General features: G+C 45.1%; 1 protein-coding gene across 2 annotated transcripts in view; it reads right to left on the reverse strand.

The window, feature by feature from the left end:
- Window positions 1-24,148, reverse strand: part of NALCN (sodium leak channel, non-selective) — a 1,007,092-nt gene that overhangs the window by 746,277 nt on the left and 236,667 nt on the right. For both annotated transcript variants that reach the window (XM_069757980.1, XM_069757979.1), the window contains exon 7: window positions 10,061-10,212. In XM_069757980.1, the coding sequence (XP_069614081.1) occupies window positions 10,061-10,212 (152 nt within the window). The remainder of the gene's footprint in view (window positions 1-10,060; window positions 10,213-24,148) is intronic.

Genomic DNA, 24,148 nt, shown 5'->3' on the forward strand with positions numbered 1-24,148 from the left:
AGGAGCAAACTTAGTGGACTCAACTCGCAGCCTGATGTTACGGGCGGAGAGCCACACCAAGTCGCCAGGAGCAAAGGCCGGGGCAGGGCGCCGATGTGCATCGGCGGAGGACCTCATTCTCTCCTTCGAGGCCCGAATGGCATCCTGAGTGCGGTCCCAAATGTCCCGTGCCTCCACTGCCCAGTCTGCCACCCTGGAGTCAGCAGAGGACACGGGCATAGGCACAGGAACCCGCGGATGCTGGCCGTAATTAAGGAGGAAAGGAGTCTGACCGGTGGAATCGGCTACAGCGTTATTAAGGGCGAACTCTGCCCATGGTAATAAAGATGCCCAGTCATCCTGCCTGGCAGAAACAAAATGTCGCAGATATGTGACCAGAGTCTGATTGGCCCTCTCTACCAACCCATTCGTCTCGGGATGATATGCGGAAGAGAGATTTAACTCAATGCTGAGAAGACGACAAAGCTCTCTCCAGAACCGAGACGCAAACTGGGGACCCCGGTCACTGACAATTTTGTCTGGCATGCCGTGTAGGCGGAAGATGTGTCTTATGAACAACGCTGCCAAGGCCCGTGCAGAAGGTAACCGTGGGAGCGGCACCAAGTGCACCATTTTCGAGAAATGATCGGTAATTACCCAAATGACGGTACAGCCGCGAGACTTGGGCAAACCCACTACAAAGTCCATCCCGACCATCTCCCAGGGCCTGTCTGCCACCGGCAAGGGATAGAGTAACCCAGACGGCCGTTGTCGAGGAGACTTATTTTTGGCGCATGAGACACACGCCAGAACGTAATCCCTGACATCTCGCAGCATATGCGGCCACCAGTACGTCCTCGCCAGCAGCTCAGATGTCCTTTTAGTCCCAAAGTGTCCACCCACCCTGGAGGAATGAGCCCAAGAGAGAACCTCCGGTCGCAAATTTATGGGTACAAAAGTCTTGCCTGGAGGCACAGACTCAAGCGACACCGGAGCCACGGTTCTCAAGCTCTCAGAAGGAACAATAAGCCGAGGCTCTCCTTCCTCCTCCTCAGATGACACAACAGAGCGAGAAAGAGCATCAGCTCGAATGTTCTTCTCCCCAGCGACATAATGGAGGGTGAAGTGGAATCGGGAGAAAAATAAGGACCATCTGGCCTGGCGAGAATTTAGCCTCTGGGCTGTTTGCAAATATAGCAAATTTTTATGGTCTGTAAATACTTGAAAGGGAAAACGAGCCCCCTCCAAGAGATGTCTCCACTCAGAGAAAGCCAATTTCATCGCTAGCAACTCCCTGTCCCCGATGGAATAATTCCTCTCCGCTGGTGTGAAGGTCTTGGAGAAGAAAAAGCACGGATGCTTCCGACCTTGAGCATCCTTCTGGAAGAGGACTGCTCCAGCACCAACGGAAGAGGCATCCACCTCCATTATAAACGGCTTATCGACATCGGGACGATGTAGGATGGGAGCGCTAGCAAAATGAGACTTAGTAGAAGAAAAGGCCCTGGAGACCTCTTCAGACCACACTTTGGGATTTGCTCCCTTCTTGGTGAGGGCCACCAAGGGAGCTACCAAAGTTGAGAAATGGGGGATGAACTGGCGGTAATAATTAATGAACCCCATAAAGCGCTGCACCGCTTTAAGTGAATGGGGTTCTTGCCAGTCCATCACAGCCTGTAGTTTGGCAGGATCCATAGCCAATCCTTGGGCAGAGATGATATAGCCTAAGAAAGGTAAAGACTCCTGCTCAAACACACACTTCTCCAACTTTGCGTAAAGAGAGTTTGCCCGTAAGAGGTCGAAGACTCTGCCAACATCTCTCCGGTGGGAGTCAATATCTGGAGAGAAGATGAGAATATCATCCAGATAGACTACGACCGAGGTGGAAAGCATATCCCGGAAGATGTCGTTGACAAAGTCTTGGAAAACGGCTGGGGCATTACAGAGCCCGAAGGGCATCACCAGATACTCATAATGCCCATCTCTGGTGTTAAACGCCGTCTTCCATTCGTCCCCCTCACGAATGCGAATCAGGTTATAAGCTCCCCGCAGGTCTAATTTGGTAAATACCTTAGCTCCCCGTAGCCTATCAAAAAGCTCAGAAATCAGGGGCAGCGGGTACTTATTTTTAACGGTGATGGCGTTAAGACCCCTGTAGTCTATGCAAGGACGCAACTCTCCATTCTTCTTCTGTACGAAGAAGAACCCTGCCCCAGCTGGTGACACTGACTTCCTAATAAATCCTCTTGCCAAATTCTCCTGGATGTATTGGGACATAGCCTCCGTTTCCGGGAGAGAGAGGGGATAGACACGTCCCCGAGGAGGTTCTGCTCCAGGCAAGAGATCTATAGGACAGTCATAGGGACGGTGAGGCGGAAGGGTCTCCGCGGCTTTTTTGGAAAAGACGTCTGCATAAGACCAATAGTGTTTGGGGAGAGTAGAGAGATCTGCGGGTATCTCAGTGGTGGAAACCTGAACGCACTCTTTCACACATCTGCCCTTACAGGATTCACTCCAACCCAATATCCTCCCAGAGGTCCACTCAATATGTGGGGAGTGGAAACGAAGCCAGGGCATTCCCAGCAGAATCTCATCCATTCCCTCGGGAAGGACAAGAAGGGAAATAGTCTCCTGGTGGGATGGGGACATGGCTAACGTGAAAGGGACAGTCTGATGTGTGATCTGTAATGGAAGTGTCGACCCATTCACCACTCTCACGGTTACTGGTTTGGCTAGCATAGCCAGAGGTATTGCGTGGCGCTGAGCAAAAGCAGAAGACATAAAATTTCCCTCTGCTCCTGAATCCACACAAAGCTCTACTGTAAGAGTGGATGTGCCTAACAGGATTGTCCCTTTAAAGGACAATTTTGAGGAAAATGCCGCGGTGTCCAGTGAACCTCCTCCAATGGACACTAGACGCGATCGTTTTCCCGACCGCCGTGGACATTTATTAGCGAAATGTCCCGGTTGCTGGCAATTTTTACATAGCACAGGTACTCGAGCGGTCTGAGACCTAGATCCCGCTCGAGAAACCTCCATGGCCTCATGGGAGTCGGACGCCATAACAGGAGATTCTAGAGGTTTGGCAAAGATGGGAGCCAGCCGAAACCTCTGCCTACACTGGGTCCGCTCCAACCTCCGCTCGTTAAAACGGAGATCGATGCGGGTAGCTATAGTAATAAGCTCCTCCAGTGTGGCGGGAATCTCCCTGGTGGCCAAGGCGTCCTTCACATGATCTGCCAGTCCTTTCCAGAACACCGGAATAAGGACTTTATCCGGCCATTCCAGCTCAGAAGCTAGAGTCCGGAATAGGATGGCAAACTGGCTGACCATGGACGAAGCCTGAGTAATTGCCAACAATTGGAGCGCGGTATCGTGGGTGACACGAGGTCCCAGAAAGACCTGCCTCAGAGCGTCCAGGAAGATAGGAGCACTCTGCACCACACGATCACCACGTTCCCAAAGCGGCGTTGCCCACTCCAACGCCCTGCCCGACAAGAGAGATATAATGAATCCCACTTTCGCCCGTTCCGTAGGAAAACGTGCAGCCAGCAGCTCGAGATGTATGGAGCACTGGCTCACGAATCCCCGACATGGCTTACTGTCACCAGCAAACTTGTCTGGAAGCGGGAGACGGGATAAGGTCGGAGCAGGGGTGGCAGCGGACAAACTGGCTGCAGCTGCACTTGCAGCCTGAACAGCGACAGCAGTAACGTCCACAGCTGAGGTTGTGCGCTCGAGAGCCGCCAACCTACCCTCCAGCTGCTGGATGTACTGCTGTAGACGCTGACCGTCTGCCATTTACTAGCCAGACCCTGGCGCTAGTATTATGTTAGGACTGGCGGAACGCACCAAGACAGGTGACGAAGATGCGTTCGCAGTCCGGGGTCCACCGTGCAGGTGAGAACCTGCTGCTAGCAATTTGCAGACTCTATAGCGGTACACTAAAGTAAACACGCGTGGGTTAAACCTCACCCAGCGTGAGGAAAGCGATCCTGTTAATTCACAGGACCGCAATACCGCACTAGAGAGCGAGCAAGTGGCCAGCGGACTTAACCCCAGAAGGGATTGAAGCCCGATTAGGCCCTTGCTGGCACAACACCGCAACTGGGTGTGTAGAGAACCTTCAGAAATATAAGCGCACAAGTGCGCGAGCGATGCCGCACTAACGGACGCCACTAACCACCCAGACTTGGGTATGGAAAGCGCCAGGCAGGCGCACGGCGCCGTACTGGCAGGCACAGCTACAGGACGCTGTGATGTGTGTTTAGTGTAGTAGGCTAAGTCGGGCGCTAGATAGCAACCGTACACCTTCCGCGAACAGACATTCAATAGGGAAGGGGTAACCAAGAACGACTTGCACTCACACATACACACATATCAATTGTAAGACAATACTAGCGCATGGCCGTGCGGTCATGCGCAGTTTATATAGCTGCAGCACAGGAAATGGCTACAGAACTTTTGCCCTTCTAGGACCTGCCAAGAGGACCAATGGAATGTGCCGCAGAGCCTGAGCACATGACCCTCGATCTCCAACGGGAGATCTTGCCCTGGGCATGCTCAGTGTGTGCAGATAAGGACTTAGTCCCAGAGAAGTCCGCTCGCTGCTGACCAGAATAGGCTTCAAAGGCAGAAGCTGGAGAAGCAGCAATAACTCTTCTCACAGAGTCAGACTGAGCGAGACGCTGGGATCGACGTCCCTGCTGAGCAGACTCCACTGCGGCTGGAGGGGAATGGGAGACCGCAGCGGAGACGGATCGAGATTCCCCCTGTGCAGCAGAGGAAACTCGACTCCTAACACATGGAAGTCTAATGTTAGTCCCAGAAACTCTTGAATTTGGCAGGGTTCTAACTTCGATTTTTTTGTATTTATGAGCCAGCCTAAGTTTGTCAAAATAGTTATCACTCGGTCCCTCTGTTCCCTGCAACTTTGAACCGAGTCGCTTGCAATAAGGAAATCGTCTAAGTAAGGGACTATTAATATATTTTGTTCCCTTATGTGAGCCATCATTCCCGCCACTATTTTTGTGAATATTCGAGGAGCTATTGATATTCCAAACGGGAGGGCTCTGTATTGGAAGTTTCTTACTTGTCCGTCTATGGAGACCGCCATCCTGAGAAATTTTCGGGATTGTTTGTGAATGGGCACATGGTAATATGCATCGCTTAAGTCTAGCACGACCATGTAGCAGTTCGGGAAGAGGATTTTTATGGTGGATTTTATTGTTTCCATTTTGAACTTTTGTTTTTTTACATATTTTTCAGGTTTTTTAGATTTATTATCGTTCGATAAGAGCCATCCGGTTTTGGCACTAGAAATAATGGGGAGTAATAACCCCTTCCTACCTCTTGAGGGGAGATCTCCTGAATTACAGACTTCTGTAACAGGGTTATAATTTCCTTTTCTAGTGCGATTTGCCCTGCTGCTGAGGACCTTGTTTTCGTTATTACATAATTTTTTTTTTTTTGGGGGGGTGGGGGGTAAAGAGAAAAAATCTATTTTTAGTCCGGAGTGTATTAGATTTAAAATCCAAGAGTTGTTGGATATTTTCTTCCAGGAGGGAAAAATGTCATTTAGAGGGTTTTTTTTGTCAAGGGAGGTGTTGCCACAAAGGAAACCCCTGTCCTTTCTTCTTCCTTCGTCCCATCTATTTTGTTCTCTGAGGGGCCTTCTGCGAAAAAATCTCCGGTTCCGAAAGGACTGTCTAAATGGAGTTGGTCCTAGGTTTGGAAACCCTTTCTTTTTATCCCCTGCTTTCTGGAGGATGTCATCCAAAGTTTCCCCAACCAAGAAATTTCCTTCACATGGAATGGAACATAATTTGAGTTTCGTTTGGAGATCCCTCGGCCAATTTTTAAGCCATAATGTTCTTCTGGCTGCATTGGAGAGTTCTGCAGCTTTGGATGTTAAGCGCACGGAGTCCGCTGAGGAATCTGCTAGGAACGCTGCTGCAGCTCTAATCACAGGGATTGAATCTAGCATTTTATTCCTGGGTGAACCGTCTTTAATTTGTTTTTCCAACTGGTAAACCCACACCATTAAAGATCTAGAGGGGCATGTCGCTGCTACAGCAGGTCTCAAACTACCCCCAGCTGATTCCCAGGCTCCCTTAAAGGGAACCTGTCACCCCGAAAATCACGGGTGAGGTAAGCCCACCGGCATCAGGGGCTTATCTACAGCATTCTGTAATGCTGTAGATAAGCCCCCGATGTTACCTGAAAGAGGAGAAAAAGACGTTATATTATACTCACCCAGGGGCGGTCCCGCTGCTGGTCAGGTCGGATGGGTGTCTCCGGTCCGCTGCGGCACCTCCCATCTTCATTACAAGACGTCCTCTTCTGATCTTCAGCCACGGCTCCGGCGCAGGCGTACTTTGCTCTGCCCTGTTGAGGGCAGACAAACTACTGCAGTGCGCAGGCGCTGGGCCTCTGACCTTTACGGCGCCTGCGCACTGCAGTACTTTGTCTGCAGGTTCCCTTTAAGAAAAGTATCAGCTTTTTTTATCCATAGGGTCTTTAAGGGTACCCATATCCTCAAATAGGAGAGCAAATTTTTTTGAGGCCTTGGCTACAGCGACGTCTAATTTAGGCTCTTTGACCCAAGAAGTAGATGCCTCCTCTTCGAAAGGATACTTTCTTTTAAAAAAGAGTACCGAGGAATTTCTCCTATCTGGCTTCTCCCATTCTTTTTTACCTTTTTGAAAGAAGTGAGGGCATTCTGAACTTCAGATCTAATTATTGTTTTCAGTTCAGATGCAAAATCAGGGGTTTCTTCACATAATAGGCGTTGTATACATGAGTTACAAAGCTTTTTGTTCCAGGCTACCGGCAAAGCTTTGTTACAGGTGGGACAAGATTTATTTTTCGTTTTCTCCAACCTCTTCTTTCCCTATTAAGGGAGAAGAAGGAGCCCCATTACAAAAAATGAACTTTCTCGGAGGTCACTCACCATTCAGACGTGGACGTAGGTATAGGTTCTGGAGGGGGGTCAGGATCTGGTAGAGGAGAACCTTGAGGAGATTTGGTCACTGCAGCAGATCTGCTGCGTTACGTTGAGCGACTGCTGGACCCGCTTCTCCTGGTCCCCTTAGGTTCCACTTGCTTCTTGTGATGCTGGTGTTGCTGCCTAGGCTGCTGCTCCAGCTCTTGCTGCGCGTCGCTATCCTCTATGTTTCCAGGGAGTTTGTGCAACAAGCGTATGTGCACCATCTCCCTATTTGAATTTGCCGCCGCCTCCAGCGTCCGACATCTTTTCCGGCCTCTACGTCATGTTCCGGGGAGAAAAAGCGCTACTGCGCATGCGCGCGGTGATGACCCGGAAATCCTACCGCTTGTCTGGAGCGGCGGCAATCTTTGTGCACCCAGAGCGTGTGCTTGTCGGCACGGGAGCTCCGGGTGTCTCAGCGCCCCTTCCTCCATCAGAGTTGTGGCAATTTTCTACTCGCACCCCCTGAAGAACCCCTCAGTTCCAGCTATGGTGGCTTCGGTTTACCGAACCAGCCGTGACAGGAGCCTCCTTGCTGCCGGAACCCGGCTGGCCGGCCCCGGTCCTTTGGATACGGCATCTCCTTTGCAGGTACCGCGCCAAAAAAAGGTTCCCCGTCAGGGACAGGAAACCAACTGATGCAAGTGAGAGGTACCGCCCTTTTTATCTGTAGGTTTCCTGTCCCTGAATGGCGGATGCCCTCTCTCCGTGGTGCTGTCATGGGAGACCAAGAAATTATAGATCCTAAAAAATGTATATGCTACACATCTAAGAAAAAGGTGTCATTTTTTTCACCACTTAAATAAAAAATAACCTATACATGTTTGGTATCTGTGAACTCATAATGACCTGGAGAATCATAATGACAGTTCAGTTTTATTAGCATTTAGTGAATATAGTAAAAACAAAACAACAAAAAACAATTGTGGAATTGCACTTTTGTTGCAATTTCACGGCACTTTTAATTTTTTCCCATTTTCATTTACACTATATGGTAAAATCAATGGTGTCATTTTAAAGTACAACTCATCCTGCAAAAAACAAGCCCTCACTTGGCCATATTGATCAAAAAATAAATAAGTTATAGCTCTGGGAAGAAGGGAAGTAAAAAATTAAAACGCAAAAATAGAAAATCCCAAGGTTGTGAAGATAGTCCCCTTAAGAGACTTAATCACCTGTGGTATACAAAGCAGTGATATGTGTAGCTAAAATCACAATCTCTTATGAACGCCAGCCACAAGTCTGTCATGAAAATCCATTGGCGTCCCGTAACCATGAGACAGGGGTGCTGAGGAATGACACATGTTAAATCCCGCTGTTAACGATTGACAGCTGTCATGACACCCAAGGTGTCACTGGCGCTGCCTAGGAGGCGCTGACGGGGTGCATGTGAATAAACGTAGGGAGTGCAGAAACAAAGCACGCCGAGCTCACGGACCTTAAACTAATGCAGTGAGCAGGACCTGGCACTGAGCAGTCATGTGACCAGGGGGGCAGAGCCACCACACGTGAATGCAGGGAAGACACAGAACACACAGAGTGCAAGGCACAGACAGAAAACGTAGTCAAGGATAGCCGAGGGTCAAAGCCAGGAGGGAGCAAAGTACTTAAGGATAACACAAAGAGTAAACAGGGACAAGCCACGGGGTCTGATTACCGGGAGAGACAGAAAAGTACAAAGCAGAATGCAAAGGCAGAAGTCAGGGAACAGAACCGAGTCATACACAGCAAGGCACACTAGCACAGAGGCACAAAGATTATGGATGAATAAACCTGGGTCAGCAACCATAAGCCGAGTATACAGAAGTATCACCGACACACAATCCAGGAACTGCCAACATTAAATAGCCGCCCAGAATCAAAAAGAGGCGGACTAAAATTAACCCTGACCTAACCAGGATGGAGGCGACACCATCCTGTCCAGAGTCATGACAGCACCCCCCTCTAAACGGGGGGCTACCGGATCCCCAGGTTTCCCAGGAAACCGGGCATAAAAGGAGCGCACCAGGCGATCGGCATGAACCGATCGGGGAGGATCCCAGGATCAGTCCTCAGAACCATACCCCTTCCAGTGCAAAAGATACTGGAGGGAAAAGCGGACCAACCGGGAATCCACAATGCGCTCCACCTCAAACTCCTCCTGATTATCTACCAACACAGGTGGCAAGGGACGCAATGACACTTCTTTCACAGCCCTCAATGGTTTCAGCAGGGCCCTATGGAAGACATTGGGGATCTTACAAGATGCTGGAAGATGCAAATGAAACGCCACTGGGTTAACCACCTCCATCCAGAGTCATGACAACAGTAATATTTAACTAGATAACATCCACAGGCAGAGAACCGCTCCATCCACAACTATTAAAGGCACATGATGACTGATTAAGTCAGTCATCATGTGCGGGAAAAGATGTTGACTTGGCGTACAAGCCCACATCAAAGGTAGGGACACGACCTTTGATGTAAATATAAGTCAAAGGTTGTAAAGGGGTTCATTAAAATATGTTTTGTTTGTGAGAAAAACCCTTTAAAGAACTTGACGCTGTGGTGACATTGAATGATCATCATTGTTCTAGTGACAAATCTGCTATGAATATACTCTAGACATCTTTTTTACTATAACAATATAATAGATTAGCCTGAAATACAAGCAAATGAGAAACCACGTAAATACATCTTTACTTTACTGCCTATTTTACAGTGAATCCAAGAAGTTGTTCTGCTGCATCTGTACTTATTTGCATGAAAGAACAAAGTTACTTATGTACTTACTTCAGATTTTGTATTAGTCTTTGCCTGATGAAGAGACCTGAGTAGTCTCGAAAGCTTGCAATTTGTTACCATCTTTTTCTGTTAGCCATTTGAAGGTATCAACAACTGAGGACTCGCAATTCTAAATATTTTTCTATGTACTTACGGTATTGCATAACAAACGTCTTTGTGGTTGCTTTAAACCAGTAGAAATATGTATGTTATTTTCAGTAGAGTGAGACCTTACATTTCTAGGGTCCATATTAACCATTAACAATAGGAATATGAAAGTATTTTTAGACTGAATGTATCAACATTAAACTCTATACAGATGGCACATACCTATTTCATTAAATCCACTGTATCCAAGCTCTTGTCTGCTCAGTCCAAGGTCTTCCAGATCCATACACTTGAAGCCCCGAGGACACTGGTATCCTTCTCCATCTGGTGAGCAGTGAGTATCCGGAATGGCAAGATTATTCCAAGTCACATTTCTGAAATAATTGTAAAATAAATAATACATTAATCTACAGTCCAGAGCTTACACGGCACTAAAAGAGAAAGCTGCTTGGCATACACACTGTATGATAAAATGGAAGATGTCATTCAAAATTACAACTTGTCCTGCAAAAAACAAGCCCTCATATGGTTTTGTCATTGGGAACATAAAAAAGGTATTTTGGAGGAGGGGGAGGGGAAAATGAAAGAATAAACAATAAATGTTGCTTGGTCCTTAAGGTTTTAAAGAGGTTTTACCACAAAGTTCATTTTAATCAACATTTTAATCAATACATATTTGAATAATAATAAGTTCCACAACTGGATGTGTTCCTGTGCTGAGATAATCTTATAAATGTGCCCCTGCTGTATACTGTATAATGGCTGTGTCTGATGAAGGAACACAGTTTGATCATACCACAGCTCATGGCCAGGGAGAAAACAAAAGAGAATATACAGACAGGACAGCAGGGAATCGCAGCTAATTCTTTCTGTGAGGTAAAACGGTCAGACATGAGCTTGCGATTTTCTGTTTTGCGCTTTTGTTTTTTCCTCCCCTTATTCCAAGAGCCATAACTTTGCTTATTTTTCCATCCCCATAGGCGTATGAGTGCTTATTTTTTGCGGGACGAGTTGTACTTTTCAATGACACCATGTATTTTATCATGTGATGCACTGGAAAGCGGTAAAAAACCCAAATGCTTTGAAACTGCAAAAAAAAAGTGCAATTCCACAAATTGATCTATTTGCTATGTATGACTTTAATATAAAATATGGCTATAGTGTGAAAAGAAAGCAAAGAAAACGCAATAAAAATGGCCCTAAAATGTGTGGTTTTTAAGTGAAATGCTATTTATGAAACCACTTACGAAGCCACAAGGTTTTGCTAGATATAAACATTAAAAAACTGAGGAACATTTTAAAAATAAGGTAAAAAAAAAATCAAGAAAAACAACAAAAATAGCCAATCTTGTGTTATTTGTAGGGTGCCAACCTCCGGTGACAGGCAGTTTCAATTAGGCTAAAGTGTTAGGGTTTAATAGTCAGCACGGTTGTCTGTATGTTGATTTTGTCTATTTCATGGTGTTAAAGTGATTAATAAAAGGTCAAGTTTTATCTGTAATATCATTGGGATATCCGGTTATTTTTGTTGTTTTTCTAGATATAAACAGTATAGTTCTGTGTTGTTGATTTCAGGTTGTTACAGTTGTATGTGAGGAATCATTGAACTACGTAAGAATTAGGCCGGCGTCACACTAGCGACTTTTACGGACGTATGAGCGCAGAAAATACGTCCAGAAAATACGCATTGCACACGGCCCAATGATTCTCTATGGCCCAGCTCCTATCTGCCGTATTTTACGGATCCGTATTATACGGTCTTGTAGGGCTGTAGAAAATCGCAGCATGCTGCGTTTGTCACTGTATTGCGCAAAAAACGCCAATGAAAGTCTATGGGGGCGAGAAAAATACAGATTACACACGGACCAGCAGTGTGACTTGCGAGAAATACGCAGCGGTGTTCTCTAGAAAACCAGGCAATTCAGTGCGGTGTACAGTAAAATCACAATGACAGAATAGAATAGAACAGGTAGAATAAATGTGTACACATAGAATAGGTATATATATAGTGCTGCTGCCATCCTGCGCCCGTTCTGTCATGTGGTGCTCCCATCCTGCTGCCATCCTGCGCCCGTTCTGTCATGTGGTGCTCCCATCCTGCTGCCATCCTGCGCCCGTTCTGTCATGCGCTGCTGCCATCCTGCGCCCGTTCTGTCATGTGCTGCTGCCATCCTGCGCCCGTTCTGTCATGTGCTGCTGCCATCCTGCGCCCGTTCTGTCATGTGGTGCTCCCATCCTGCTGCCATCCTGCGCCCGTTCTGTCATGTGCTGCTGCCATCCTGCGCCCGTTCTGTCATGCGCTGCTGCCATCCTGCGCCCGTTCTGTCATGAGCTGCTGCCATCCTGCGCCCATTCTGTCATGTGGTGCTCCCATCCTGCTGCCATCCTGCGCCCGTTATGTCATGCGCTGCTGCCATCCTGCGCCCGTTCTGTCATGTGCTGCTGCCATCCTGCGCCCGTTCTGTCATGTGCTGCTCCCATCCTGCGCCACTATTGTATTATATGCCCCCGTATGCTGCTGCCATATAAAAAAAAAAAAATTACCATACTCACCTATCCTCCGGCTCCACTGCAGGTGTGTCTTCAAGAAAATGGTGCCGGAAAGCGTGGACTGCGCAGGCGCCGATTCCGGCAGCAGGAATCGGTGCCTGCGCAGTCCGCGCTCTCCGGCGCCATTTTCTTGAAGACACACCTGCAGTGGAGCCGGAGTGTGTCTTCAAGAAAATGGCGCCGGAAAGTGCGGACTGCGCAGGCGCCGATTCCGGCAGCAGGAATCGGCGCCTGCGCAGTCCGCGCTTTCCGACGCCATTTTCTTGAACACACACTCCGGCTCCTTTGCCTGTGACTGGACTCTGTCACAGCAGAGGAGCCGGGAGACGGAGCCGCACGCAGCGCTGGAACGGAGGACAGGTGAATATACTTACCCTCCCTCCTGGCGCGTCCACGGTCCCTGACTCTCCGGTGGAGATCGCGGTATGCGTTCAGTGCTTACGCATACCGCGATCTCCTGGGAGCGTCACTCTGTGGGGGCCAGACTGCGCCGGCGCTTGCGCCTGCGCAGTCTATAAAGGCTTCGGACAGAGTGACGCTCCCAGCGTTATATTATAGATATATATACATTACAGACCAAAAGTTTGGACACACCTTCTCATTTAAAGATTTTTCTGTATTTTCATGACTATGAAAATTGTACATTCACACTGAAACTATGAATTAACACATGTGGAATTATATACTTAACAAAAAAGTGTTAAACAACTGAAATTATGCCTTATATTCTAGGTTCTTCAAAGTAGCCACCTTTTGCTTTGATGACTGCTTTGCACACTCTTGGCATTTTCTTGATGAGCTTCAAGAGATAGTCACCGGGAATGGTCTTCCAACAATCTTGAAGGAGTTCCCAGAGATGCTTAGCACTTGTTGGCCCTTTTGCCTTCACTCTGCGCTCAGATCACATAGTACATGTATCGCACATTCCCTTGCTTTAGTACAGTTGAGTGCAGCCATTGATCTATTGGCAATGTAAGTCTTTTTTGGTTATGCACCAATTCAGACTAGATTGCTGTTCAGTCAGTTTTTTCACACTATTGGAAAATAAAATGTGCTAGTGAAGCAAGTACACACCAAGTTGGCATTCTCTCACACATACAGAAGTCTTGTATGAAGATTGTGCCATTTTAGAGGAGCTTTGAGCATTGTTGTATACTTATCCTCGGTATCCTGTAAGCTCTCCTCTTCAGCCTTTCAGCAATCACAAAAAATGATTGACTTTCTTCTGGCTATAGCAAAAAAAAGTGAATACTTCTACGCTGGATACAAACAGCAATTCTCAAGCTCTCTTGGAATGGATAAAGAAGATGCAGTAAATCTTTGGTATAGAAGAATTATCTAGTTTAGAAATTCACACCCACTGAATTTTTATTAACACGTAGTTCCCCTACTCAAATTGGTCTAAGGGTATGTGCACACGTTGCGGATTCTCTGCAGATCCGCAGCGTTTTTTGCAGTGCAGAAACGCTGCAGATCCGCAAATGATTTACAGTACAATGTAAATCAATGAGAAAAAAAAATGCTGTGCACACTTTGCGGAAAATCCGCTGCGGAAACACTGTGGTTTAAAAGAAGTAGCATGTCACTTCTTTTTTGTGACCCTGCAGCGTTTTTGTACCCATTCCATTATAGAAAACCGCAGGGGTAAAAATCGCAGCAAATCCGCAAGAAAACCACAGCAAAAACGCCAAAAAACGTGACAAATCTGCAGGTGCTTTTTCTGCCAGGAGAGGCAGAATCCGCACCAGAAATTCCTAAGCCTAATCCGCAACGTGTGCACATAGCCTAAATCTAATTTTCGCTGCTCCTGTTTTGCCCGAGATAGCTGGTGGTTGCAGTTTTTCAGCCTTGAACCTCTCCACAGTGGCACACATTTCTTACGTCTCCTGTGTGATTATCTTACTGCCTGGAGCACTCTCTCTAAGGCCAGTCTCACACGTCCAGATAATTCCGGTACCGGAAAAATCGGTACCGGAATTATCCGTGTCCGTGTCTCCGTGAGCTCACGTAGGCCATCCGTGTGGCACACGTGTGCAGCCTGTGTGCCAACTGGGTATCACACGGAGCGTGCAGGAGACAGCGCTAGAGATAAGCGCTGGCCCCTGCATCTGGTGCTGAAGCAGCCGTTCATATCCTTTTTTTTTTGTCCTCGTGTTTAAAATAAAGATTCCTGTCCCCAAAACCCTCCCACCCCCTGTGCGCAAACCCCCCCCCCCCCCCCCCCGGTGTTAATAAAATACTTACCCGGCTCCCCTATGGGAGGTGGAGCCGCATATTCATGACTGTAATCGGCGGCCCAACGTGACCGCTCATACAGGAGAAGGGGGGGAGGGGGTGGAGACAAAAAAAAAGGATTTTTCATATCTTCTTTCCAGCGAACGCTGCTGGAGAGAAGATATGAATGGCGGCTTCAGCACCACGTGGGGGGGACAACGCTTACACTAGCGCTGTCTCCTGCACGGCACACGGACTGCATACGGACAGCGTGCGTGTGCGGTACGTGTTTTACACGGACCCATTGACTTTAATGGGTCTGTGTAATCCGTGCGCTCCCATGAACACTGACATGTCTCCGTGTTTTGCACACGGACACATGGTCCGTGAAAACACGCTGACATGTGCAGTGACACATTGATTTCAATGTGTCTACGTGAGTCAGTGTCTCCGGTACGTGAGGAAACTGTCACCTCACGTACCGGAGCCACTCACGTGTGAAACCGGCCTAATGCATTATCATGGGTAGCATTGTTGCCTTTATTCTTCCCAAATGTAATCCACTATTTGTTAGATTTATCGATATTACATGCCTAGTTCTAATTGTTAAATTATTTCCTTTTTTCTTAATTCTCTATGTAGTGCTACATGTAGTTAATTTCACTTGGCCTTAGCATTGAGATGTATAACGACTTAAAAGTGAAGCAGGCACTGTGTTTTTTCAATACTTAAAAAGAAATATTACAACAAAAAGTGCACGCACACACAAATACTATACGCACACATATACATAAACACACAAATACTACACACACACAAATACTACATACACACATATACATACACACAAATACTACACACACATATACATACATACACACATACACACACACAAATACTACACAAACACACACATACCCATACATACACACAAATACTGCTCATTTGTATGTTGCACATTTATTCGTACAAAATAAAACCTGTAAGTGGACAATTGAATCTTATGACATTCTTAAGAAAATCAGCTTAATCTTACTGACACCTATTACCTCAACCAATGAGACAGCTGGTTGATGGTTGGGGGAGATTTTATTTTATGCCACCAGGAAAATAATTACATAGGCCAGCTGAGCTTAGTCAACATCTGCCATCCACAAATCACTTATCAGTCAAGCACTTAATGAGTCCTAGGGCTTCAGATTTTCTGCAATATTTCAGCTATTTTTAACTGGGTCTCAACTGCTAAAAACTGTATTACTATTAAATCTTTATCTAATTTATTCAAAAACTGACATTCCCCGTACACATTATGGCTGCGTGCTCAAATCAATCTCTATTGAGCTTTGAATGACCATTGCAATAAAAATACAAAATCAGCTGGGAGGCTCTGACCTTTCTCCATCCAAAAATAGCATATCTTGCTGCTTCTCTTTTTAATGCAGAAAGTTCAATAAAAACTAAACTTTGGAAAGAGTACACATTTTATGTCTTTTATGTGAATTGTAAATCTATCCAATAGTTTAACCCCTTAAGCCCCAAGGGTGGTTTGCACGTTAATGACCGGGCCAATTTTTAGGGTATGTTTCCACGTTCCGGAAATTTTTATACCCTTAAATCACAGAGATATGTCACACAAAATACTTTATAAGTAACATTTCCCACATGTCTACTTTACATCAGCACAATTTTGGAACCAACATTTTTTTTGTTAGGGAGTTCTAAGGGTTAAAAGTTTTTTTAGGGACCACATCGCATTTGAAGTCATTTTGAGAGGTCTATATGATAGAAAATAACCAAGTGTGACACCATTCTAAAAACTGCACCCCTCAAGGTGCTCAAAACCGCATTCAAGAAGTTTATTAACCCTTCAGGTGTTTCACAGGACTTTTTGGAATGTTTAAAAAAAATGAACATTTAACTTTTTTCACAAAAAATTTACTTTAGCTCCAATTTGTTTTATTTTACCAAGGGTAACAGGAGAAGATGGACGCCAAAAGTTGTTGTACAGCTTGTCCTGGGTACGCCGATACCCCATATGTGAGGGTAAACCACTGTTTGGGCGCATGGCAGAGCTCGGAAGGGAAGGAGCGCCATTTCACATTTCAATGGAAAATTGACTGGAATTGAGATGGGACGACATGTTGCGTTTGGAGAGCCCCTGATGTGCCTAAACATTGAACCCCCCCCATAAGTGACAACATTTTGGAAAGTAGACCCCCTAAGGAACTTATCTAGATGTGTGGTGAGCACTTTGACCCACCAAGTGCTTCACAGAAGTTTATAATGCATAGCCATAAAAAAATAATTATATTTTTTCACAAAAATGATCTTTGCGCCCCAATTTTTTATTTTCCCAAGGGTAATAGAAAAAATTGGACCCCAAAAGTTGTTGTGCAATTTGTCCTGGATACGCCGATATCCGATATGTGGGTGTAAACCACTGTTTGGGTGCATGGCAGAGCTCGGAAGGGAAGGAGCGCCATTTGACTTTTCAATGTAAAATTGACTGGAATTGAGATGGGACGCCATGTTGCATTTGCAGAGCCCCTAATATACCTAAACAGTAGAAACCCCCCACAAGTGACCCCATATTGGAATCTAGACCCCCGAAGGAACTTATCTAGATGTGTTTTTGAGAACTTTGAACCCCCAAGTGTTTTACTACAGTTTATAATGCAGAGCCGTGAAAATAAAAAATAATTTTTTCCCACAAAAATGTTTTTTTAGCCCCCCAAATTATTATTTTCCCAAGGGTAACAAGAGAAATTGGACCCCAAAAGTTGTTGTCCAATTTGTCCTCAGTACGCTGATACCCCATATGTTGGGTTAAACCCGTTTGTGCACACGGGAGAGCTTGGAAGGGAAGGAGCACTGTTTTACTTTTTCAACGCAGAATTGGCTGGAATTGAGATCAGACGCCAAGTCGCGTTTAGGGAGCCCTGATGTGCCTAAACAGTGGAAACCCCCAATTCTAACTGAAACCCTAACCCAAACACACCCCTAATCCCAACAACACCCCTAACCCCAACCACATCCCTAACCCCAACCACACCCCTAACCCTAACCCCAACCCTAACCACACCCCTACCTTCAACACACCCTTAACCCTAATCCCAACCATAACCCTAACCACACCCCTAACCCTGACACATCCCTAACCCTAATCCCAACTGTAAATGTAATCCAAACCCTACCTTTAGCCCTAACACTAACTGTAGCCCTAACCCTAACTTTAGCCCCAAACCTAACCCTAATTTTAGCCCCAACCCTAACCCTAACTTTAGCCCCAACCCTAACTGTAGCGCTAACCCTAATTTTAGCCCCAACCCTAACCCTAACTTTAGCCCCAGCCCTAACTGTAGCCCTATCCCTAGCCCCAACCCTAGTCCCAACCCTAGCCCTAACCCTAATGGGAAAATGGAAATAAATACATATTTTTAATTTTATTATTTTCCCTAACTAAGGGGATGATGAAGGGGGATTTGATTTACTATTTATAGTGGGTATTTTAGCGGATTTTTATGATTGGCAGTTGTTACACACTAAAAGACGCTGTTTATTGCAAAAAATAGTTTTTGCGTCTCCACATTTTGAGAGTTATAATTTTTCCATATTTTGGTCCACAGTTATGTGAGGTCTTGTTTTTTGTAGGACGAGTTGACGTTTTTATTGGTTTCATTTTCGGGCACATGACGTTTTTTGATCGCTTTTTATTCCGATTTTTGTGAGGCAGAATGACCAAAAACCAGCTATTCATGAATTTCTATTTGGGGGTTGGGGCGTTTATACCGTTCCAAGTTTGGTAAAATTGATAAAGCAGTTTTATTCTTCAGTTTAGAACGATTACAGTGGTACCTTATTTATATCATTTTTTTATGTTTTGGCGCTTTTACAAGATAAAAACTAAAAAATAATTTTTTGCATCACTTTATTCTGAGGACTGTAACTTTTTTATTTTTTTGCTGATGATGCCGAATGGTGGCTCGTTTTTTGCGGGACAAGATGACATTTTCAGCGGTACCATGGTTATTTATATCAGTCTTTCTGATCGCGTATTATTCCACTTTTTGTTCGGCGGTATGATAGTAAAGTATTGTTTGTTGCCTTTTTTTACGGCGTTCACTGAAGGGGTTAAATAGTGGGACAGTTTTATAGGTGGGGTTGTTACTGATACTAAATATGTGTACTTTTATTTTTTTTATTATTTAGATAAAGAAATGTATTTATGGGAACAATATATATTTTTTTATTTAGGAATTTTTTTTAATTTTTTTTACACATCTAAATATTTTTTTTTTTAACATTATAACATTGTCTCGGGGGGGACATCACACTATATGGTCAGATTGCTGATGTGACAGTTTGCACAGCACTGTGTCAGATCAGCGATCTGACAAGCAGGGCTGTAGGCTTTCCAGCGCTTGCTCTGAGCAGGTGCTTGTAAGCCGCCTCCCTGCAGGACCAGGAAGTAGCCATGCGGCTATTTTGGATCTGGGGCCTGCAGGGAGGAGATGCTCAGTACAAGGTGAGCACATCGCCTTGTACCGAGGGTCTCAGGGAAGCACGCAGGGAGCCCCCTCCCTGTGCGATGCTTCCCTATGCCCCCGGAACGCTGCGATCATGTTTGATCACAGTGTTTCGGGGGTTAATGTGCCAGGAGCGTCGGTGACCGCTCCTGTCACATAGTGCCGGATGTCAGCTGCGATAGTCAGCTGACACCCAGCTGCGATCGGCCACGCTCCCCCGTGAGCGTGGCCGATTGCATATGACATACTATCCCGTCACTGGGAATTAATTCCCAGGTCACCTCGACAGGATAGTACGTCATATGGGATTAAGTTGCTTAGGGTTTGTTCGGACTTATATCTAAAAAGCATCTCAATAAGCTATGATGCTAACTGACAGTTGGTGCGAATCGATTCGCAGGACCAGGTCCATTGGCCACGTCAACAAACTGACATCTGACAACATCTACGGCTTTCTTTTGATTAGACAGCCTGTGCGCCATCACTTGTGTGTCACACCGCTATGATGATGTTGTGCCAGGCCAACTAATCAAAAGTTCAGCTGGGGATTCTGGGAGGTAGGTGACACTTTTCAGAATTCCCTTCTGATGGCCATAGATTACTGGCATAGCCAATGAAAGTCCGAAACATTTTTTCATTTCAGGAAGAGAAGTTGGATTCCATAAATTTGATCAAGCATAATAGGATAATGGATTCTGACTGAAATTGGGAAGCATATAAATTTGGTTGGAGGACAATATGCGCTAGCAACCTATTTGTCATAAATTACAAAAGATGAACTGGTCCAAAATCTTCCATCTGCACATTTATACCAGGGATGGCATTAAAATCAGGGATGAATGGAGTAGGCGAATCTGAAGCCTCCCATATGGGAAATACTACATCAAGTGGTGAAGCCACTTGTACATTGGTATGTACCAATTCACTAGTAGTAGAGAAAATGATTGTACTGGGCATAGTTCCCTTATTTGGAGACTGTTACGCTTACACATCGTGGACCCACTGTGCCACGGGCCAGGCTTATCTTGGAGGGGCATTGGTAAACAGCTACCTGGTCTTCACTAGAGATCATGATGGTAGAGTTAGGCTTGAGCTGCTGTTAGCCATTAGGTACCTCTCCAATTTATGTCCCCAGTACTGCAGCAGCTGACTGTAAAGTTTAGAATCGCAGTCAGTGGCAGGACATGACTCTGGTACTAGTCCAGACAGTGCAGATTCTGGAACACTAGACAGGAAGTACACTTGTGCTGGTTCAGGTATCACTGGAGCAGTTGCTGGTTCAGGGACCGCTGGAGCGGTTTCAAGTTCAAGTACCACAGGACAGATTTCAGATTTATGTACTGCCTGAGGGGTATCAGTTTAAGGTACCGCTAGAGCGGTTTCAGTCTCAGACAACACAGGTTACAGGAACAGGTTCTGGTTCAGATAGGACGGTTCAACGTACAGAATCAGACAGGACGGTTCACGATTCTAGATCAGGTTCAGATAGGGCAAACACAGCAATAGGTTCATAGAATCATATAACCATAGTTTGTTACAGTTGGAAGGGAGCTCAAGGGTCATCGTGTCCAATCCCCAGCTCAATGGAGTGCAGGATTCACTAAAACATCTCAGACAGATGTCTGTCCAGCCTCTGTTTGAATACTTCCATTGGTGGAGGATTCACCACCTCTCATGGCAGCCTCATTGATCACCCTCACTGTCAAAAAGTTTTTTCTAATATATAATCTGTATCTTCTCCCTTTTAGTTTCATTCTACTGTATTGCTTCTCATTTTTCCATGTGCAAATGAGAATAACGATAATCCCTCTACACTGTGACATCCCTTCAGATATTTGTAGACAGAAATTACGTCTCCTCTTAGCCTCCTTTTTTGCAAGCTAAACATTCCCTGATCCTTTAACCGTTCCTTGTAAGATGTACTTTGGAGTCTGCTCACAATCCTGGTAGCTCTTCTCTGAACTTGCTCCAGTTGTTCAAAGTCTTTTTTAAAATGTGGTGCCCAGAACTGGACACAGTATTCCAGATGTAGCCTGACCAAGGAGCCTTTTTTGCTGTTGCATTACAATGTTCACTTATGTGCAGTCTGTGATTTATTAGTACATCCAAGTCTTTTTCACATGTGCTGTTGCTTAGTTCTATTCCTCCCAATCTGTAGATGTAATTTTCATTTTTTTGGCCCAGATGTAGAATCTTGCATTTCCCCCTGTTAAATAACATTTTATTAACATAGTAACATAGTTAGTAAGGCCGAAAAAAGACATTTGTCCATCCAGTTCAGCCTATATTCCATCATAATAAATCCCCAGATCTACGTCCTTCTACAGAACCTAATAATTGTATGATACAATATTGTTCTGCTCCAGGAAGACATCTAGGCCTCTCTTGAACCCCTCGACTGAGTTCGCCATCACCACCTCCTCAGGCAAGCAATTCCAGATTCTCACCGCCCTAACAGTAAAGAATCCTCTTCTATGTTGGTGGAAAAACCTTCTATCCTCCAGACGCAAAGAATACCCCCTTGTGCCCGTCACCTTCCTTGGTATAAACAGATCCTCAGCGAGATATTTGTATTGTACCCTTATATACTTATACATGGTTATTAGATCGCCCCTCAGTCGTCTTTTTTCTAGACTAAATAATCCTAATCCTAATAATCCTAGTCGCTATCCATTGTTAAAACTTATCTAGATCCTTCTGAATCCTTTCTCTGTCTTCTCTAGTGTTAGCTATCCCTCCTAGCTTTGCTACGTCTGTAAATTTGATCAGTTTACTTTTCCTTATCTAGATAATTTATCAAAAATTTTAGCAACACTGGGGCCAGGGCAGAGCCTTGTGGTTCCCCATTTGAAACCATCTTCCAATTGGATGTGCAAACATTTATGACCACTCTTTGAGTATGATCACTGAGCCAGTTATGAATCCACCTAACTGCTGCCTTGCAAATCTCATACTTAGTAATTTTTCAATAAGGATAGTATGTATACTTTATCAAATTCTTTGCTGATGTCAAGATACATTTTATCTATCGCATTTCCCTGATCCACCCAGTCAGTGATTCCATCATAGAAGGAAATTAGATTAGTTTGGCATGATTTGTTTGCTACAAACCCAGGTTCAGACTAGGTAGGTTCAGGATGCAGGATTATGTTCAGACAGAAGAAATTCCACAATAGGTTCCAGTTCAGGTCCAGGAATATGGTTCAGGGACCTGACAACAAACTAGTGGGAACAAACTGAAACTTAACAATAAAGAAGGTGGTGTACAGACACTTCTCAAAAGGGGAGAATGCTTTAAGTACTAGATGCCTTTCAGCTATTGGCTGGGGGCTAAGGTATAGTGCTGGCGCTATACCATCTAGAAGGGAGGATCAAGCATGAGCACTAAGATTGCTGCCGGGAGACCTGCTCGCCGTGCATAGGCCCTAGGAGCAGGGAGCAGCGTCAGGACATGGAGGTGACACGTCTCTTCAGTAGCGCTATTTGCCTCTCTTGTACTGGTCCTTTTCATTTTTGAGAATGGACCAGAATGACTGCTCATTCATGAGCTATCACTGTCGCTGAAACTAAGGCCCTCAAAATCATCAACGCCATATGACATTACACTTTCTTTGCTGTCAGAACATAAAAGGGCATATGCTTCCTCTGCAGTAAAAAAATGATGTGACATTTTATTACTTTTTATATATATATATATACATGTACGCTCTACAGTATTAGTTATATTTTAGTAGATAATACGTTCCTATCAAATTATGCATATAGTATATGCAGTATTGTACATAGTATTTGTAGGTGAATATTAGTACAAAAATGAACAAATTGATTAATGCAACTAATTAACCTAACTAACCCATTAATGCAACTAATTGATTAACACAACTAATAGATTAACATAACTAATTGATTAACGCAACTAATTGAATAACGTAACTAATAAAGAACTTTATTCTGGCTGTGTGTTTATTTACAATATAACTATAGGCTTAGTAATGGATAGGTGTCTTAAAGATGACTCTACATTACTAACCAATGGGCTTGATGTCACCGGACAATGCAAAGTTGACATCGACCCCACAAATATGACCCCCACTTGCCATTGACACAGGGCAAGTGGGAAGAGTCGGGCAAAGCATCAGAATTGGCCCATCTAATAGATGCACCTTTTCTGGGGTGGCTGCCAGCTGCTATTTTCAAGCAGTGGGGGCCAATATTCATGGCCCCTTACCAGCGTGAGAATACCAGCCTCCGCTTTAGATTGGGAGGTTGTCACAAATGAGGTGGACCCCACACCAATTGTTTTAATTATTTATTTGAATATTTTTTTTTTAAACGGCATGGGGACCTCTCTATTCTTGATAACCAACCTTGCTAGGGATGACAGCTGAGGGTTGTAGCCTGCAGCTGTCAGTTTTACCTGGCTGGTTATTAAACATACAGGGGGACCTACGCTTTTTTTACATTATCTATTTAGAGCACAGGCACAGGCTGATGAATGCTTCCATCAGCCGTTGCCTGCTCTTGCTGTTATTAGCGGCAGCATGGAGTAGTAGTCTCTTCAGCGGATGCCAGTGACCAGAAGTAAACTTTTTACCTCTGATCACAGCTGTGGGCTCATGCGTGCGATTTTACCGCCGATCAGAGACAGTGTTTGCCACGCTGTCATCCACATGACAGCGTGACAAACACTGGATGTTCGGGCCCCTATTCAAGTGAAGGAGGTCAAGGTTCGGATGCTGTTCTGGTAACAGAGCCAAACTTGTTTTTAACTGTCCGGCTGAACCTGCCGGACCTGAATATCCAGGGGTTCATCCATCACTACTTATCAGTCCATAAGGAGAGAAAGTAAATTTGAAACGAGAAATTTTAATTCTTCTGTTACTTGACCTACATTATGTGAATCTCACATACACTGAATATCAACAACATAAAAAAACAGACTTCACTGACAATTTGATGCAAAGCTCTAAAAGGATGTATCCAAACTAATGCCCTATTGGAACCACTCCCTGAAGCAATT

This window comes from Ranitomeya imitator, chromosome 3, assembly GCF_032444005.1.
Source record: "Ranitomeya imitator isolate aRanImi1 chromosome 3, aRanImi1.pri, whole genome shotgun sequence".
NCBI lineage: Eukaryota > Metazoa > Chordata > Amphibia > Anura > Dendrobatidae > Ranitomeya > Ranitomeya imitator.